Genomic DNA, 21,653 nt, shown 5'->3' with positions numbered 1-21,653 from the left:
GTTTGTCCAAGGTACACTTTTTGGCATGGGCATAGGATTAGATAAATGACATTGCAGGTGTTGCAGTTGGAGAAGGAACGACATTGTATGGTGACATTGTTAAAAGTAAAGCTTTTTCCTTCTATAGTACTGTCACAATTATTACATCTACCACATTTAGCATGCCCAACAATGGGGGACAGACCCCATACATTATCAAGTGTAGCCATAGGTAGAGAGTTGGGTAAAGCAGCCCTCACAAGGTGATCTCTAAGGTTCTTACTCTTTTTAAAGGCAAAAACTGGTTTTTCAATGGAGAGTACACCTGTGTTTAGTATTGGCCAGTGCTTGAGAATAGTCTTTCTCAGTTGATTGGAAATTGGTGAGAACGTTGATACACAAGGTATGCGCTTAGAGTCAGACTTTTCTTTCGGTGTAAGTAAGGCTTCCCTAGGACAATACCATGCACGCTTGGTAGCGTTTTTGACTAACTTCTTTGGATACCCCCTATCCTTAAGTTTGGATGCTAGGGTGGTAGCTTCTCGAAAATAGTCATCCTTACAGGAGCAATTACGCCTGATTCGCAAAAATTGCGAATACGGGAGTGAGTCTCGTAGTGCTCTCGGATGGTTGCTATTGTAGGCCAAAAGAGTGTTTTTTTCAGTGGGCTTACGATAGAGCCGTGTCAGTAAGGAGCCTTCGCTGTGATAAATTGTTAGATCCAAAAAGGCAATCGAGTCATTGTTGATGGTAATGGTGAAAGTGAGGCCCAGACAGTTATTGTTCAGCCAGTGTAAGAATTGGCGCAGGCAATCATTGCTTCCATTCCAAATGATGAAAATGTCATTGATATACCTGCGCCAAAACTTTATCCCTGAGAGGAAAGGATTGGTGGGGTTGATGATCACATTGGTCTCTATCTCATCCATAAACAATACCGCCAGATTTGGAGCAAAAATTGCGCCCATGGCAGTCCCCTTAATTTGTTCATAGAAATTGCCATCAAAGAGGAAAAAGTTCTTTGTGAGGCATATTTCTAGAAGCTGGAGAATAAACATACTGGGTACGGCATGGGGTCGAGGTCGTGAGTCCAGAATCTTTTTAATCACTAAGAGTGCTGTAGTCTGTGGGATATTAGTGTAAAGGGACTCAATGTCCATGGTCACCAGAGTTTCATTCATTGGGTTGTACGGGTGATTCTCGATCATATTGATCATGTGCATCGAGTCCTTTATGTAGCATTGCGTTGAAGGGACAAAGTCTTTGATAAAGAAACCTACATAAGATCCCAATGGTTCTAAGATGGAACCACAGGCTGAAACAATGGGGCGGCCTGGGGGATTTTTCTCATCTTTGTGCACTTTGGGCAGCGTGTATATTACTGGGATTCTGGGCGTTTTGACATTTAAGAAGTTATACTCTTTTTTGGATAAATATCCTGCCTCAAGGCCTTCTTTTGTAGTTTTTTGTATTAGGCTCTGTATTTCTTTAGTAGGGTTATGACTCAATCTTTTGTAGTGTTCCCTATTGTCAAGTTGTCGCATTATTTCTGAAATATATGCGTTTTTTTCTTGTAGCGCGATCCCTCCGCCTTTATCGGCGCTCTTGATTATAAGATTGTCATTGCTTTTTGAGTTGGGAAATGGCATTTTTCTCTTCCCTAGAGATATTATAGGGAATAAACATTTTCTTATTTTGGAGGTTATGCAGTTCCTTCAAAATGACCTTCTCAAATGTAACCACTTCTGTGGGAATCATACTGGCAGAAGGTGAGAAAATGGATGGTGGTCGGAAAGGGGTATTGGTTGTCCTTTCTGATGTAGGATGTAACTGGAAGAAGGCTTGTAGGCGTATGCGTCTAAAGAACCGCATCAATTCAGTTTGTAAGTCCAGATAATTAGGTGGAATTGTGGGCACAAAAGAAAGGCCTTTCATAAGTAGTGATAGCTCTTCTTGTGCAAGTGTGTATTTGGAAAGATTAAAAATAGGAATGCTGTCAGTTCTCTGTGGGGGAGTAGGTACTACGCTCACCATTGGTAATAGTTGTTGCGAGTTCTGCGCTCTCCGGGTGGATTGTGCCATCGTTGGACTTTTTTGACCTTTCCGCGTTGCGGTGGGTCCTGGGCGCCTCTGGCTAAAAAAGCCCATTGCGGCCCCACTACGAGCACATCACGGTAAGCTTTGAACTGATGCATTACCCCGGCTCCCTTGAGGGCCCATCTCATTCCAGTGTGCCTCATGTGCGCCCTCCGTATTCTTTCCTTATAGGCTCGCACGGATAAGGCCCACGCTATTGAGCGCCATGCGGAGATTACAAACCGCATATTACGGTAACTACCTGCCTGCACTCGCCGTCTTCACCTTCACTTTTACTCACTGCCAACCTTCAATTGCTCATGTTTTGTTCACAGGTTAAACTTCCATTTGAAGTTCCCCGTCGAGCCCACGCTAGATGCTAGGCTTCAAGGGTAATATTCTGTTCCTTCACTGCACTTAATCCGCCACTCCGGCTTCACCCACCCTGCTCTCCTTGTTTGCCTGTAAACTCCTTTTCTTTTTCCCCTGTATTGTTTTCTTCTGACTAGGTACAGGCTTGTGCCCAGTTACCAATGTGCGACTTGTCTCGCCTTATTCTGCCTATACTAAAAATTGCTTTCAAAATAAATGCTTCTCGGTCCGGCTGGACATTGAAGAAGAAAAACACAGCCTTTATCTCGAGCCTGTGTAAATTATTTCTCTAAGTAATACTCAAAAACCTAGGACCTTTGTTAAACAAAAATAATTAGTTCCACCCGTGGTCCTTGGCCAATTTTACGGGTTCCCTTGTATACTGATACCTACGCTTAGCGCAATCACTAGATTGCAAGGGTTTCTATTCCCTTGCCCACCTCTTCTTGGGGGCGGGCCAGTCCTGACACCACGTCTTTCCCAAATCCCACATTGTGTAAAACCTTTTCCCACATTTCCTAAACATGTCAGTTAACACACCGCTCTACACAGACGATTATTTGAAACAGCTATGCTCACGCCCTTCTCTATTATCTGAGACTCCTGAGGCGCCAATCTCAGTAAATGACTCTATTCCAGACCAACTAGAAAAATTAAAAAAGAAGCAAGTCCGTTTAGAACTAATGATTCTAATGCTGACGGATTACTTAAAAGCCAACGTAATTCCCTTGGGCTTACAGATTCGGAGCATTCCGGGAATTTTCACTGATAATCCCAAATATATTCAAAACTTTAGCTTTATAGGCACTACTTGTTCACGCCACTGGCTAGCCCTAGGCATTGATATTGCGAGTGAAACTCTTAAATCCTTGGAAGTAGAAATTGCAGACCTCCTCAAACAAATAACAGACTCTGACTCAAGTGCAGACGCAAAAAAACTACTTGAACAAATTGACAAAACTGTGGCTGATTTCCACAGGATCGAACAAAACAAAAAGTCAAACAAAATCAAAAGGGACGTGAAATTATATAATATTGAAAACACCTACCCCTACCTGCAGAAAGATTTTTATACCAACAAAACATACCCTCGCTATCAAAACAGCCGCCCGTGGGGCCGCTATAACAGACGCCAAAATCTGGTGGGATTCTCAGACACCTCTGCCGAATCCTCGGATAGTTCTGATCCCGGGGAAGGCAGCAGTGGGGCAAGGAGAGGCGGATTGCATCAAAACTCTTTTTTAGCCAGAGGCGCCCAGGACCCACCGCAACGCGGAAAGGTCAAAAAAGTCCAACGATGGCACAATCCACCCGGAGAGCGCAGAACTCGCAACAACTATTACCAATGGTGAGCGTAGTACCTACTCCCCCACAGAGAACTGACAGCATTCCTATTTTTAATCTTTCCAAATACACACTTGCACAAGAAGAGCCATCACTACTTATGAAAGGCCTTTCTTTTGTGCCCACAATTCCACCTAATTATCTGGACTTACAAACTGAATTGATGCGGTTCTTTAGACGCATACGCCTACAAGCCTTCTTCCAGTTACATCCTACATCAGAAAGGACAACCAATACCCCTTTCCGACCACCATCCATTTTCTCACCTTCTGCCAGTATGATTCCCACAGAAGTGGTTACATTTGAGAAGGTCATTTTGAAGGAACTGCATAACCTCCAAAATAAGAAAATGTTTATTCCCTATAATATCTCTAGGACAGAGAAAAATGCCATTTCCCAACTCAAAAGCAATGACAATCTTATAATCAAGAGCGCCGATAAAGGCGGAGGGATCGTGCTACAAGAAAAAAACGCATATATTTCAGAAATAATGCGACAACTTGACAATAGGGAACACTACAAAAGATTGAGTCATAACCCTACTAAAGAAATACAGAGCCTAATACAAAAAACTACAAAAGAAGGCCTTGAGGCAGGATATTTATCCAAAAAAGAGTATAACTTCTTAAATGTCAAAACGCCCAGAATCCCAGTAATATACACGCTGCCCAAAGTGCACAAAGATGAGAAAAATCCCCCAGGCCGCCCCATTGTTTCAGCCTGTGGTTCCATCTTAGAACCATTGGGATCTTATGTAGATTTCTTTATCAAAGACTTTGTCCCTTCAACGCAATGCTACATAAAGGACTCGATGCACATGATCAATATGATCGAGAATCACCCGTACAACCCAATGAATGAAACTCTGGTGACCATGGACATTGAGTCCCTTTACACTAATATCCCACAGACTACAGCACTCTTAGTGATTAAAAAGATTCTGCACTCACGACCTCGACCCCATGCCGTACCCAGTATGTTTATTCTCCAGCTTCTAGAAATATGCCTCACAAAGAACTTTTTCCTCTTTGATGGCAATTTCTATGAACAAATTAAGGGGACTGCCATGGGCGCAATTTTTGCTCCAAATCTGGCGGTATTGTTTATGGATGAGATAGAGACCAATGTGATCATCAACCCCACCAATCCTTTCCTCTCAGGGATAAAGTTTTGGCGCAGGTATATCGATGACATTTTCATCATTTGGAATGGAAGCGACGATTGCCTGCGCCAATTCTTACACTGGCTGAACAATAACTGTCTGGGCCTCACTTTCACCATTACCATCAACAATGACTCGATTGCCTTTTTGGATCTAACAATTTATCACAGCGAAGGCTCCTTACTGACACGGCTCTATCGTAAGCCCACTGAAAAAAACACTCTTTTGGCCTACAATAGCAACCATCCGAGAGCACTACGAGACTCACTCCCGTATTCGCAATTTTTGCGAATCAGGCGTAATTGCTCCTGTAAGGATGACTATTTTCGAGAAGCTACCACCCTAGCATCCAAACTTAAGGATAGGGGGTATCCAAAGAAGTTAGTCAAAAACGCTACCAAGCGTGCATGGTATTGTCCTAGGGAAGCCTTACTTACACCGAAAGAAAAGTCTGACTCTAAGCGCATACCTTGTGTATCAACGTTCTCACCAATTTCCAATCAACTGAGAAAGACTATTCTCAAGCACTGGCCAATACTAAACACAGGTGTACTCTCCATTGAAAAAACAGTTTTTGCCTTTAAAAAGAGTAAGAACCTTAGAGATCACCTTGTGAGGGCTGCTTTACCCAACTCTCTACCTATGGCTACACTTGATAATGTATGGGGTCAGTCCCCCATTGTTGGGCATGCTAAATGTGGTAGATGTAATAATTGTGACAGTACTATAGAAGGAAAAAGCTTTACTTTTAACAATGTCACCATACAATGTCGTTCCTTCTCCAACTGCAACACCTGCAATGTCATTTATCTAATCCTATGCCCATGCCAAAAAGTGTACATTGGACAAACCAGCCAGAAGGTAAAAATCCGCATTGGGCAACACAGGAGTCGCATCCGGTGCGGCACTCTAAACGCACCTCTGGTGGAACATTTTGCAGCCCAAAAACATTCTGACAGTGATTTGAAATGGACTGTCCTGAAAGTACTGAGACTCCCACCGAGGGGTGGCAACATGGGACAGTTACTCAATAAAGAAGAGCTGAAGTCCATCATACAGTTCAACTCTATCCAGGATGGTCTCAACAGAACAGAGGATTGGACTAGCCTGATATAAGCTGGCTATGAATGGTTAATTAATTTTTTCTGCATGAGCCTACATAATTGTCTATGTTCAATTGTAACATTTCCAAATGTCAGTTGTTTTCAATCAGTTGGAGACCGTGTGTTTCAGAGAACCGCATTCTGGCGTGAGCCCATATAACTGTATGTGCTCCCCTCTGTCTTTATGATCCTTTTATGGTGTAAACCTTGTCCTGTATGCACTTAATTCACTCACTCGCCGGTTTGCCTGTTCCAAGATGGCGCCCAATACCGGGATCACTATCACCTCCGACTAGTCCGTCCTCACTTTTCATCACCGCCAACCCGGACCACATTAGGCATGCAGACGCTGAGCACCAGGCCATCGAGCCTCCAGACGGGAACCCATTGCGGCCCCACTACGAGCACATCACGGTAAGCTTTGAACTGATGCATTACCCCGGCTCCCTTGAGGGCCCATCTCATTCCAGTGTGCCTCATGTGCGCCCTCCGTATTCTTTCCTTATAGGCTCGCACGGATAAGGCCCACGCTATTGAGCGCCATGCGGAGATTACAAACCGCATATTACGGTAACTACCTGCCTGCACTCGCCGTCTTCACCTTCACTTTTACTCACTGCCAACCTTCAATTGCTCATGTTTTGTTCACAGGTTAAACTTCCATTTGAAGTTCCCCGTCGAGCCCACGCTAGATGCTAGGCTTCAAAGGTAATATTCTGTTCCTTCACTGCACTTAATCCGCCACTCCGGCTTCACCCAGTAGGTCCTGATTTTTTGTTAAAACCCTTTCTTTTAGGTCTGAATTGAACCGACCCAACTGGGTTTATATCCGCACATTCTCTGACGCCGCTCAACTACGAAGCGGACACGGTAAACCCGGCAATTCCGTTTCTCTTAATTGTTCTCCCTTAAATCTGTTATTCGCCCTTTATGATAAAGATATCTTCTTATAGGCATCAGCTATATCGGAAGCCTATTGCTCATTTGAAGTGTCTCCAGCCACTCCCGGCCAACCTTGCCTCGTTTGTGGTAATCATCTGTATATTAAGGACTCACATCCTTGCGACCTTCTGGCCAACACTCCCTCACCATGACAATTTTCACAAAACACCATGCATCCAGCCACTGAGCACTACTTTTTATTTAGCAAATACGGTATGCCCCACTATCACTCGGTCTTTACTCCAAATACGAGCACAAACGCACCCGTGCCCTTTGGAACAAGCAACTGCATGTGCACGTGTTGCATTCTGCATGTCAAGAGTGGTCACTGACTGGCTGTTTTAACCTTTTAATCCTTTCTATGTAATGAATTGATGAAGAATCTTCTTTTCCCTTTTTTCCTTCCTGTTTAAACCTACAGGCTCACTCGACCAATCAGGCAAAGTCAATTATAGTCCTGAAGATGATCCCACTATACTTTAGGAGATAGGGATCGAAACGTTCGTCGACTGTTTTGCAGTACTGCTTGTTTTATGATTCATATTTTTCACGGCAGTTACTGTGGGTTTGTGCTTATTTAAAAATTTGTTTGCATTGTATTATAAGCCACCCTGCTCTCCTTGTTTGCCTGTAAACTCCTTTTCTTTTTCCCTTGTATTGTTTTCTTCTGACTAGGTACAGGCTTGTGCCCAGTTACCAATGTGCGACTTGTCTCGCCTTATTCTGCCTATACTAAAAATTGCTTTCAAAATAAATGCTACTCGGTCCGGCTGGACATTGAAGAAGAAAAACACAGCCTTTATCTCGAGCCTGTGTAAATTATTTCTCTAAGTATTACTCAAAAACCTAGGACCTTAGTTAAACAAAAATAATTAGTTCCACCCGCTGTCCTTGGCCAATTTTACGGGTTCCCTTGTATACTGATACCTACTCAAACAAATGCTAGACCGATTACATTTCCAATACTTGTTTAACTGTGCTATGGTTCATGCTCTAACTCACAAATTTACAGCTTTCATACATGGTCTGTAAACAGTGTAATTTATTGTGAAACTGTCACACATCTCCATCCTGCACCTGTGTGCAGGTGTAGAACATGTTCATAAAACAGCCCCTGCAGTTGCCACGTTGCCATATAGAAGATAGTGCCCTGACAGGCTTTTCACCCACATACAAAAACATTAAAGCAACTTGGCTGCCACATGGAAATTTGTATTATTCTGATTGAAAACTATAAGGTAAATTTAACTTACAAAATAGTTCCAGATGTTCAAAGCCATTTTGTGATCACAAACCCTGACATTCACAACATCACAGGGCTGTGTGCCACAAAATGGCATTTAGGTATGTATTAAACCCATTTCACGAATCTGAAAAGCATTTTCAACTATCAAAATAGGTTTAGCGACCCATACCAAATCTAAATTAGTGACATGCCTGAAAGGGGTGCCTTCTCCTAAATGCGATTCAATATGGCATGTATCAATGTTTTTCGACCACAGTTGTGATCGCAAACGATTGATCAGTTTCAACCATATCAAAGAAGGTGGTAACTGATACTGAAACGGAAAAGTGTTCCCTGTGGCCACCTTCCCCTTGGCGAATGGCGTCAAGGGCTGTTAGTGGCAGTAGGTAATGAGTGAGAACACCACCACCCGCTCCTCCCCTGAAGTTTTACGAAATGGGAAACGTATTTTTTTTCATTGGAGCACTAACTACTACCTTTAAGGTACAAGAGCTGCTTTAAAAAGAGGTATTTGCAATGCAATTGGTATCCCCATTTGTGAAAGTTAGAGCTGTTGGTGTTGTAAATAATGTTTGTTACTCATTTTTTTTGTTTGCGTGGGAGGAGGTTCAGTGGGAGGAGCAGGGCACAAGTCCTAAAAAAAGAAGTGAGGGGACGCTGTCGCCGAAAGTGACATCACAACAGGAAGTGACGTCACAAAAGGTGGCTTGCACCATCAGACTCATTGGCTCCCCTCGCTCACCCCTTAGATGCGATTGGATCAGAGAAGCCACCGGGCGAGCAGCGTTCTGAATGGGCTTTGATCTCGCCCCAGAGAGGCTAAAAAGTGAAGTCCAGCTTTTGGGCAGGGGGGACGGGGTTCACCCGGTAAAAACACGGTAAAATAAGTGGGCGGACGCCGTCCACCCGCGTGGTACCCCAACTCGAGCCCTGGGGAGGAGCGATGGAGAAGCTGGTTGTTTGGGATGAAGAGCAACATAGAGAAAGCTGGGCAAGGAGGCTGGCAGGGATGTGAATGGGAAAGCAGCAGATGGCAAGGAGAGACCAAAAAATACATGAGCTCCCAAAGAGTACTGAAAGAAAACTAAACAAGTGGTACAAAGTTATTTTTAGTGCTTGTGTTGTTCGTTGTAAGAAGTGTATGTGGTGATATTTGTGTGTGTATGTTGCTGTGGTGGTGTGAGAGCCCGTGTTGGTGTGCAGATATCACCAGAGGTAAGGTTTTGGTTAGTGGTTGGAATCATTTGGCAAAGAATATTAAGTTTGCAGATTTTGGCAGGGATCTACTATTCACCTTTTCATTGCGGTGGCACCTTTTTTTTAGCTGAGCGACCCACCATTCTTAGAATGACGGGTGGCATGGTCCACAGCATGAATGTGAGCATTTAGTTGAAATGCCCCAAAGCAAAAAAGAAGGCCGGTGCTACTTTGGAACACATAATAATTGCATGTTCCAAAGGAATGCTAGGCATCTTAAAAAAGTTTGGAATCAAGCCAGTTGGAAGCAGACTAAGCACTCACCACTCACTGCCTTAGGAGTGATCCTTTTTGAAGGGGGGTGCTTAGGACACACTGCACCCTTCTGCCAAAGTGGAGGAAGCACTCCACACATTCGAACCACAAGGGAGTGCCCAACACACTCTGAATATGAAGGGACATCAAGCACTGGTGACTCGTTAATTGCTTGTAAAATGTGTTGCAACAGACAGCTGCCGAAAAATAAACCTAAACAATGAAAAAATCAAAAAGGAAAACATTTAATAAATGGCAGAAGGGGTGATGCAGACAAAGCGCTCACCAAGTGCCGCCTTCCAGGTTCGAATCCGTCTTCTGTTCAACATTGTGTGATTTTGGGCAAATGATGTAATCTCTATGTGCCTAAAAAAGTTATCTGACCTTGTCTGATGTAAACTGGTCTTCATGTAAAGCGCTTTAATGCCTAGACAGTATGCGCTATATAAAACTGCAAAAAATATTAATAGAGCAAGGTTGCCGAGGTCAAAAGCTTACCCGTCCATCAGGTCCAGGTGCAGGTTGTCAGATCCGCTCTGCATCATAGGCTCACATTCCGAATCTAGCCATGAAAAGTCGCTTGCCAAGGATGGACGCCAGTCCTATGCGAGTAGTTGAAGCCACGATACAGCTACTGAAAAGTAAGTCAGTTTAAAAGAAATCAGGAGCCCCGTTGTGGAGGTACAGAGCAGCAGCAACGTGGTTGGCCCAGCACCCCGCCGGTCACCTATGTCACCACCGACATCGAACTAGCAGGAGAGGAAACAGGAAGGGCGGAGAGGGTTAGTGAATACTGCACTGAGTGTTGTGGCGATTTACTCAAACTAACTGTCGACTAACATCTTTACAGATAACTATTGAACTCTCCGAGCTCTCTGATTACTTCGTCTATATCAATGCACCCATCAGGGCGATACCGCTCAAACATGGCATCTGCGCTCTCAAGTAAGCCCTCACCAGTCATCTTCAAGTAGGCTTCTGGGAAGTGTAGTTGTTAGGTTAGTAGTTTCGTATATAATTGGAAACATGTTTTCTAAACTACATTTCCCGCGTTTATCAGAAAAGAATATTTGGGGAAGTGCTCTTGTAGAACACAGGTCGTATACAGGAACTGAGAGTTGAAGAAGTGTCTTTTTCCAGTTGGACTTTTTTAAACTTCATAAAATGGGGTAATTTGACTTTTAAAGCCTCATAGCTATAAAAAAAATATTTGCTATGCTATAGGTCTCACATTTAAATGTGAAACCTATGGTATTGCAAACAAACAACCGCATTGTCCTGACTGCTTTCAAAGAGAAAGCGCACATGGCGTGCTTAATGTAAACAAAGTACGTCGCCATGCTTAAAGTTGGAGAAGCTTCAATCAAGTAAATAGTACATGCACCGTGTAACAACCAAGTAAAGCGGCCAGTAGCCATGGGAGGTTACAAATGACAACATGTCCGTACAAAGGAGGGACTAACAAGCCTATTTAGGAATCAGAAGCCAGCATTTAAGAAGGACAAAGACACAAGCCAATGAAATGACTGTTTTTAATTTTTAACCACTTTTTACAAACAGGCTTTTGATACATCTGGCCCATGATTCCTTATATGTGTGTGAATCTTTTGGCTGTTAACCAATTACCTGTAGAGCAGCAAGGAGCATTCTGATGTTGAATATGGTTCTAGTTTTAACTCATTTATATTCGAACCAACCAACACCTTTAACAAATATGCTGTGCAGAGAATATGTACTATGATTACTTAGGCATAACCATGCAGACCATGCATAACTCTGCAGAGTTATAAACTGTTAAATGGATAGGTAATGGGGTGGTTTGGATCTCAGTGGCATAGAGTTGAACTCTGGCTGGCCAGGCTGGCAGTGATTCATGTATTGGCGATTGCATAGCTATGCAGGTATGATTTTGGCACTGAGCATTGTGAACTGCAGTTAATGGGCCTGGATCCATGCTAGAGAGGATTTTTGGGTGTTCTTGAAAAGTTGAGGGAGGTTTTGGACATCAAATTAAGGTGGTAGGAATTCTACTTTAGTGGTGCTTGGATTGTGAAATAATCTAGATCAGTCATGGGTTTTTAGGAATATAAGTGGTTAGATGAAGTTTTACTTGTTTACTTGTGCCTTGAAGTAGTGGATCGGGTAAACAGATGATAACTGAAAATCACTGAAATAATGTTGTGTATTTTGAACCATTCAGCCTGGTGACTGAAATGGAGGTGGGACCGATAGAGGAAGCTGAGCTGTTTAAAATCATAATAATAATAACTGGTCAAGGGATTTAAATGGTTGGAATAGCAGTCCCATGAGAAAGTGGCAGGAATACTCCAGCTTGCCAGCTACTAATGTTTTAATTCCGGCTTTGATTGAGTGATGGTTGAGGTGGCTGAGAACTGGTTTATGAGGAAGAATGCCTTTTTAATGCGCAAGTGATGTTTGAGGCTGTAGGTTATAGGTGGTGGAGGATGTTATCTCCGATGGTAAGATGGGAGAGTTAATGCTCGTAGGCATGGTATATGAAGGTAAATAGAACAACTCACCTTAGGATTGAGCCTCTGGCAGTACAAGGCCTTCCAGGTCCAAGTGGCAGATAGGACATATGTGAGCCACACTTAAAGGGAAAATTATTTGAGAGTCATCAGACTATGACTATGACAGGTTGGGACTGTCCATTTGCCAGGCCCTGGGACCATCTCCTGTGGTGGTAAACTCAAGACGGTTCTCTGCAGGGGTAGGCAGTAATAGGAGTACATGCACAAGGAGGATTTGGAAATGCTACATGATAAAAAAAAAGTCGCTGAAAAATAACAAAGTGCAGTTATGGTTAGCCTTTGGTTTAACCCCTTCAGTGCTGCGCGAATTTCGCTGCAGTGCTGAAGGGTCATAAATCACATTGACTCATGACGGAAATGTTCCGTCATCAGCACCGGAGCACCGACGCTGATGACGGAACCGTTCCGTCATGAGCATGGAAGGGGTTAAGAACTTAAAATATGTTGAAAAAAACGCTTAGATTTTCACTGAAAAAAATGCACTTTAAGTGTAGCTATGCAAACAAAACTAATCGTAAAATCCACAAAAATCACCAGTTATGGCTAAACAAACTAATCATAACTCATGCACCAGTCATGCGCTGCTTATGACCTTACATATACCATCATTTATGACTTGCTAATGAACATCATTGATGAAATTACTGATGAAATCTCAAATCAAATTGCACAATTTGCGATGTGATCTACTAACACATAGGGGCCTCCTTTAAGAGATTTTGGAGCAGGGTAGTGCCGCAAGGAGTTTTGCTGCACTGCCCTGCGTCAAAAGAAGAGGGCAGGAATGCACTGTATCTATGAGATACAGCCCATTCCTGTCCTTTTCCACTGCACTGACACACAATGGGCTGCCATGCTCTAACGCAGGCACTATTGTGCCATGGTGCAAGGGTGTCTGCATTGTAGGGGTGATAGTTTTTGTGCAGGAAGGCACACCTTCCTGCACAAAAACAATCACAAAAGGTGTTTTCATCTTTCTATGTGTGCTACAGAATGCAACACACATGGAAAGAGGAACAAACGAGGAGAATTGAGGATATTTCTCCTCATTGTGCCACCCTAACTCCACCCCTGCAATCTGATGCATTCCCCAGTTTACGATTCCTCATAAATTGAGAATGCTTCAAATTCCATGGGTGTTGCTTGGGAGCACCCACAGCGACACCCATGGAACGCCCCTTTCACACAGTATTCTGCATGAAAGGGGCACATATTTACAAGGCTGTGAAAAGCCACGCGAATTGGCTTTGCATGGCCTTGTAAATATGCTGCAGTATATTGCACCACTGGAGCATCAAAAAGTGACGCCACGGCTGTGCAAAAGTGCTGCTATGGGACTCGTAAATGAGGCCCATAGATCGCATCACAAACCACGTTCCCAAGTTACGCATCTTTGGTTTGTGAATGTAAATAATATATCCCACTGTCTTGTTTTCTAGGTCATTCTCTTTTGTACTTCTTTTTTTCAGAACAAAATTTTATTGTTTTCTTGAGAGAGATTGTGAATAAACCACAGTTCTCCGAGCACCGGAGGGGCTGTGAGCATAAAATCAAAAATGCACAGAATAGCAATCAATACAGTCATACAATTTAAGCATATGTACTACAACTCTCCTATCTCCCTGTCCCGTACTAACTACCCCCTCCCGGATCCCACCCAAGTCCCTTGCACGATGTCCTCACAGGTCCAAGAAATAAAATATCAATGTAATAGGCAATGCATACTCCCCCTCACCCAGGTTCTTAAGGCATCTGTTCTGTATCCACATCACGCTGTGCTGGCGGTTCCAGCCACAATCCCCTGTATTCCGCCCATCTCTTCCATATTTTGTAGTGTTTTCTGGGGCAACCTCGGTCTTTTGTACTTCTAACCATGGTTTTTTCTCAGCTTATATTTGACTCGTCTTCCCTGGCATGTAGTAAAAGCAGACTTTCAAGAGGCATGTATCATGCCATTATATTTTATCACTAACATTAAAATATAATACTAATCTTGAACTATGCACTGTTTGCCTGACTTTAAAATGGGAGATCTGTTCGCATAACCAGAATGCATGTCTTTGTCTTTCAGGATACCGATCTCATGACCTTCAACATCTCCATCCACCGGTCTTGGTGGCGGGAGCATGGACCAGGATGTGTGCGGCGGGTGGTGCCCCCGCCGGCCAGCCAGAGCTTGGACGATCATTCCTACATCTCGGTGTCAGGCTGCCTCATTGAATTTCAATACCTCGAGGTCATCCACAGCGCCGTCCAAGTGCTGCTCTCCGTAAGTTACACTGTGAGATGTGGACTGCATTCGATAGACTGGAAAGAGCCAAATCATTTTGTGATGCATAAAACTGGAACATTTGTAAAAGGTTAAGAATCTGGAGGGAATTACAATTACTATAATAAAAAAGATATTTGGCATTTGTATGTAAGCGGCAGCTCCTAGCCTTTCTCCTTACTGGATCAGTGAGCTACCTCCTAGATTCAGCACAAACCCAAAGCACCTTTAATATAACAGGGCTTTTCATGGATGAAACCCGAGCTTTACGCCGCAGAATGGGATAAAAATGGATTGATGGTGAAACAGCATTATCTTCAGGACGCTTGTCAGACTTAGCTCCGAGGGATAAAATGTAAATCCAGGACAGGCGCATCTTTCCAATTTTAATTTAAAAGTTAACCTCCTGCAAAGAAAAATGTGAAATGCTTCTCACCAGACAGAAGAAAGCGATAGGTTTCACACGTCAGTAGTTCACCTCAGACAAGAAGAAGCGCCAGGAGCAAAGGTTCCAGTTTTCATAGGACAGTGAGATGAAGAGGGGAGCTTGTGAATGCATGTGTTCTTCACTGCATTTGCATGTCATACAAGGAACACTGCATTTTACGTGCTCTACTTGAGTCACACCACGGGGCAGATTAACAAGAGGCAGAGATAATTATCGCTGACCGTGCTTAGCAGTTTTTTTTTTATCGCCGCCTATCTCTGGAACTTATCGCCAACCTAGCGCTGTATTAACAACGCTCAGCGCATTGGTTATAACAATTCCAGCGATGGCGGGCACAAAGGGCAAACATTGCTGGAAATCCAGTGATGTTCACCTACAAATGACCTTGCTGATACGACCCTGTGGTCGTAACCCAAGAATCCATCTCCCATGCAAATATTCCCAAGTCTGGATTTTAGCAGATGTTAAAATCCAGCGTTAATGGGCAGTTAGCGCGATTTTTTGTATTGCTACGGTGGCTGGGGCATTGTTGTAAATATCACAAAGACCGGATAGCTATATTCTCCAGTGTAGTTTTGTCAGGCACGCCTCCTTTGCACATCATTAGCATTGCGATGCTGGGCGTTTAGAAAACGGGCACTGAGGCATGGAATCACGCGCTAGCATGTCCTTGATGATAATGCGATAAAATTATCGCCGCTATTTGCCTGAAAAAGGACGCTAAAGCGGTGATAATTTTATCGTGGCCCCTTGATAATATGCCCCCCAGATGTCTTCACCTCAAATAGCGAATACCATAAATACGAATGTCTTTTCCAAAAATCAACGGAATTATAAAACACACCTGCATGCTTCCTATTTATTTTATTTATTTATTTATTTATTTTATTTATTTACTTCCTACCAGGCAATTTGTAGAAGGTGTTTAACGTATGTGTGTGGGTGTACACGTGCCTGCATGCGTGTGTAGTTGTTGATCATCTTGCTATCACCACCATGGTTTAGGATGGGAGAGTGGTTGAACATAATACTGTTCAAGTTGGAATTTATTGCACAGGTATTTTTTGTTTGCCTAATAGGAGAACGTTTATAGTTCCGTGAATATCTTTTTTAAGTCAGCTACATGTATAGGGGACAATGCTGTCATTTTTAATTTGGTATTTTAAAATTTATAGTAAAAGTGAAACACTGTGTTAAACCTGTGGCCACATTTGCTTAGTTCGATGGCCGTTCATCCGATGCTTGTTTCTCCAATCAGTTAGACTGGCCACACAGTGGACAAACTGTTACATAACAATAGGGTATACCCAGTAACCGGCTGGACCACGGCCAATATTGGTGCATACTACAAGTGGATCAACTGACCGGTGAATTTTTTCTGAAGAGTATTAAAGGACACCCCACCATAGTCCAGGTTGACTTGATGATCAGAAAAGATTATAATATGAGTAAATCACAAGTTCACAACTTAAATAGTTACTCTGAACTGACATAGTGTGTGAAGTGCTTAAGGGAGTACTTTTGGAGGGATGGGGATGTGGAAATAAATCGAGAATATTTACAATATATCACAAAGATGAAAGCGGCCTAACAGAGTATTAAAACTGACTAGTTAACCCAAGTATTGAGGTGCCATGAAGGCATAATAGTTTCTCCCCTTCTGGGTTGGATAATTTAGTACAGGTCCAATTATGAGCAAAGTCGATGTTTGACACCAGATAAGAAGAAGATGATTCTTTCCTTATGACAGGGGCTTCTTCAGGGCCATAGAAAGAGCAACCTACAAGGATTGGTAGAATTACTGTTGATTAAAATACAAAATCAATAAGAGGTGTATAATTGCAAGGATATGGCAAGAAAGCTTACCTCAGTAGTGCACTGTCCGATCAACAGTAAGAATTGTGAGATTGGGCCAAGCTTCTCCCGGTACACAAAAATGTTGGACACTACGGGTCCACAGGGGGACTAAAAGACAACAAGATAGGAGGGGAGTCATGTCAGTGTTCAATAAATTGACAAAATTGTCAAACAATAGAAGAGGGGTAAGACATTAACCTAATTGCATACTCACAAAGTAATCTTTATTAGGTATTGATGAGTCTTGAAATTGCTCAGGCATGCAGGATTGAATCCAATACGTGTCAATACATATTTACTTCATAGTGCAGAATGGATTCGGGTTGATCTGGGGACAAAAGTGGGTGTCATTGAGTAGTGAATGCTGATCATGCGCAATGCCATACCGACACCGGAGACAAATCTCAGGCTGGATGGTCAATACGTGCTTAGTGCAATTCTAAAACACAAAGTCAAAATTAAACATACATGAATAACATAAAAAGAAAGGAAACCAGCACCACGGTTGAGTTCATAAGGTGCTCAATCGGTTAACAAACTAATGAGATCTGGACAATCTAACAAAAATGAAGAACCACCATGTCATGTCGATCATACGCAGCACGTGGCACTAAATAGGTTAAAAATTAATTAAGATTGTCACACAAGGGAACCACTGTGCCGTATGCATCTTGCCGAACAAGAAGAACCAGCGTATGTAAGGAATATAATTACGCGCTTGGCCCGGACTAAGGAAAAGATAAAGTGGCCTCTTAATCAGAGGTGCAGTAGGAGAGCACAGCAGCATGCCTATTGTTTTCCTGAACAATGAGTCAGTCAGAGTGAGCGCCCGGAAAATTGGAGCCAGTTAAATACACATGTTGACGTGCATGTGGTCCTGCCGGTCAGGCAGCCGTTAAATGCGTGTGAGCGTCATAGTGAACAGATCGCACTGCACGGTTAAAGGTCATTATAACTTGCTCCAGGGGGTTGGAAACCTCGATGTACATGAGGCTTATTAAAGAAAATGGAACTTCGGATACAATGTAAACCATGAGGAAGTAGCCCAGTAGCATTTAAAACTAAACATGCAGAGGTATCTTCTCATACAATGAATTAACAACAGTGTGGTATATAGAATCACAACCGTAAGTTGCGTGATTGAATTGACAGCAACAGATACATGGAAAGTACATACTCAATGTGATCAGATTACATTGGTGATCCAGCAGGCCTATATTCGATAAGGTAAATGGCAGAGGAGGATAACAATATTAAAGGACATTTAGAAATTGGGCGACAACAATTCAATTTTACAATTCAACATCTATGATGTAAAATCAGACAAGAAGCCATTAGCATGATTCCGATACTTATATACTATACACTGCTTGTAGTAGTGAAAATTGTAATGAGCTTGCGGATGACAGAACAGTGAACCAGAGAACCAATAGGGAGGGGGGTTCAACCCATGGTTAAAAGAGGCAATTGTCTAACTACTTCTGCAATATTTCGGCCCCTTGGGACAAATACAACCCTTTCACTCATGACCCATCTGATGCTTTCTACGGGGTGGTGGAGTGACTGAAAATGTTCCACCAAGGGAGCTCTATTGACAGCATATCGTATTCTGCGACAATGTTGGAGGATGCGGGTCTTGACATTCTGGATGGTCTGGCCGATATATAGCAAGTCACACAGGTACATAATTCCATAGATCACATTAGTCCTATTGCAGTTAGTTGTTAATAGAAAATGTTTTAGTCTGAATGGTAGGATCACAGGCATTTTCAATTGCTGCATTTAAAATGTACAATAGTGGGGATTAGGTTCCACAAAGTGCGTAAGGAGTGTTGCTTAGTGAGTTTAAGAAAAGATTGGACCACATGATCCCTTATGCTCTTACCCTTCTTCAAAGAATGCATTGGTGGTTCCGGCAAGCCTAGGTCATCAGAGATTAATTTCCAGTACTGATTGACTATCCGCTTGATATCGTTGCTGCCTGTGTTGTAGGTAGTGACACAAATCATTCACCCTGTAGTGTTGTCTTGGCAGGGTCTAGTTTCCAGTAAGGATTCTCTGGGAATCTACCATGCTCTTTTCTGTGCTTTTTTCAGTAACATTGTGGGGTAATTTCTCATTGTGATTCTCATCTTTCAAATAATCCTGTCTGCGGGTGCAATTTCTATGAATTCTGAGAAACTGGCCAAACGGCAAGTTGTCTCTGAGGCCCCTAGGGTGGTGGCTACTATAGCGTAGGAGAGTATTCCTCTCGGTCCTTTTCCTGTAGTGGTGTACAGGTGATCATTGGCTGCTACAGACATCTAGAAAATTGATTGAAGAGGAACTATATTCAATAGTGAATTGGATATCTGGTGATTTTTGGTTCAGCCACGTATAAAAGGCTTCAAGATCAGTGGCACTCCCAGTCCAAATTAAAAGAACATCAACTATATTACGCTTCCGTAGCGAGATGTTCTCACGGAAGGGGTTAGTGTCACCAGAGATGAATTGATTTTCAAAGTCGTCCATATACAAAATGGCCAGGTTGGTTTCAAAGCTGCCTTATAGTCCCCCTGTGGACTAGCAGTGTCCAACATTTTCATGTGCTGGGAGGAACTTAGCCCAGAATGCGTTTTTCGCCCTATTGCCTGAGATCATACATTTAATTCACATTTCCTTCACTAATATTTCCTTCTGAATAAACCATTTAGCCACACCAAGTGCTATACAAATATCCTAAGATCCAGAAATTCTTCCCAGAGTCGGTGCATTATCCCTTTCTCAATAGACACAGACTCATCACACTGATCGTATCTGCTTTTTTTATGGAATGTCACATAACTAATTTTGCAGGAAAAAAAACTGTGTGCAAGTTTAAACCCAAGGTAGTATATTAAGTAAAACTTTCATGGATTTGAAACAGTAATAAAGAAATATTACAAATTATAACACTTGCGCAAATTGTAATTATAAGAAATTGGATTATCTTTTGGAATGGGTGACTACCCACTTCAAGGAATAATCACAAGCTATTTCATGGTAAACCCACAAAGTCACTAAATTAACCTGAGCTCAACCTTTAGGTAGATATGGCACAGAGAAGACAAGCTTAACGTAGGGCAATACGTATTAAGGGAGTATCAAAACAGTTATAAAATCAAAATGCCAAAAAATACAATTCTCAAACTGATTTCTGAAACTGGGTTAAATTTAATTGACAAAATTATACCAAAATGACAAAAATCCAACACGGGGAACTTGGGATATGAGTTTCTAAAAATGTAAGGGAAAATAGCGCCCAAAATCACGACGTGCCAATGATAGTCTATGATTACAATAAACCAGGACCTAGGAGCAATTTGAGACTGACCTCAATGGAGCACTGTTTGGATACACCATCCAAGTCTGTCCTAGTCAAAGATTTTACCTTCTGACTTAGTCTTTCAATTACCAATCCACTACTGAAGTACACTTCAAAAGCCCCTACGATCTCTTGGGAGGCACTCAGAGACTCACTGAATGTTAGGCAGAGGTCTACAGCAGGGTTCATTCTTGGTCCAGCTGCCATTGGTCAAATAGGTATTTCCAGAAAACACCTCTTGTGCCTTGTTGTCTACATATAGCCACAGGGGAGTTCAGACGACTGACCCTTGGTGTTTACTTCTTTTTCCTGAGTACAAGAGGGAGCAGGTCCTGTCTTTCAGGGATCCGCACAAGTAATGGCAGCAGGTCCAATCCTTTTCTGATCTTCTGCAGGTCCAGCAAGTGTGTTGAAGTGGGTGCCTGGAGGTGTCACATTTATGCCTGGAACCAACTAGAGCGGTGGGGTGACTCCTCAGCATGCCCTAAACAATGGGGTAAAAAAACATCCCAGGGCCAATCCTTCCTGCTTTTTCAGAAGTTCCTGTGTGTTTTACTGCAAACAGGCCCAAAATGGCATGTGTCCGGGCATTCTCAAAATGGCGAAAGGCTTCATCCACATTCATCTTCGTCTCTGAGGGCTGAGGAGCAGGTGTGGGGAGTGTACTGTGGAAATCGTAGTGTCCTCTCACATACAACACTAAAATCCTTTTTGATTCAGGGGCTGCACCTACTGACACCCAGAGAAAGTCTGGTAAAATAAAAGCATGGTTGTCCAGCAGCCAGACACTGAATGCACATGAATTGCAGTGGTATTCTGTTCTCTAGCAGGATTCAATACTGTAATGTCAAAAATGATGCTGTAGCCCCCACTCTGCATATTTTGTTCAGAGAAGTCATCTCTGCCCATTCAGGTCAGTCTATTGTTTGTTCCCAGGAGGCATGTTATACATTTTCACACCTATTCAAGGCTGAGCACATCGTGATAGCTTATGCTAATCAGTCTCTTGGGAGGCATGGGTGGCACTCATCTTGCTTGATTTGAGTGCCGCTTTTGACACCGTCTCCCATTCCATCTTATTATCCACCTTGGAGGCAGTTGGTGTTGGTGGTACCGCCCTGGCCTGGATTGCTAACTTTTTGTCTGATCGCACGTTTCAGGTTTTTTCTTCTACCTCTGTATCTTCCACCCTTCCTTCTCCTCACGGTGTTCCCCAGGGCTCTATCCTCAGTCCCCTCTTCTTTAATCTGTACGTAAGGCCTCTTGCGTTCTTGGCCGAACAGGCTGGTCTAACAATTTATTCCTACGAAGATGACACACAGGTCATCTACTCACTTTCCACTAACAAAAACCTCCCCTCCTCCTCTCTTCAAACTGGATTAAAGCATATATCGGACTGGATGTTGAAGCACAAACTAAAGCTCAACGGGGACAAAACAGAGCTGCTT

The 21,653-nt window shown here is 42.8% G+C and overlaps 1 protein-coding gene across 2 annotated transcripts in view; it reads left to right on the top strand.

The window, feature by feature from the left end:
• Nucleotides 1–21,653, top strand: part of NKAIN3 (sodium/potassium transporting ATPase interacting 3) — a 2,345,632-nt gene that overhangs the window by 1,825,543 nt on the left and 498,436 nt on the right. For both annotated transcript variants that reach the window (XM_078685641.1, XM_078685643.1), the window contains exon 4: nt 14,360–14,557. In XM_078685641.1, coding sequence (XP_078541767.1) covers nt 14,360–14,557 — 198 coding nt within the window. The remainder of the gene's footprint in view (nt 1–14,359; nt 14,558–21,653) is intronic.

Source organism: Lissotriton helveticus, chromosome 4_1 (assembly GCF_964261635.1).
Source record: "Lissotriton helveticus chromosome 4_1, aLisHel1.1, whole genome shotgun sequence".
NCBI lineage: Eukaryota > Metazoa > Chordata > Amphibia > Caudata > Salamandridae > Lissotriton > Lissotriton helveticus.
Note: the sequence above shows the minus strand (reverse complement) of the source record. Positions and strands in the feature narration are given on the sequence as shown.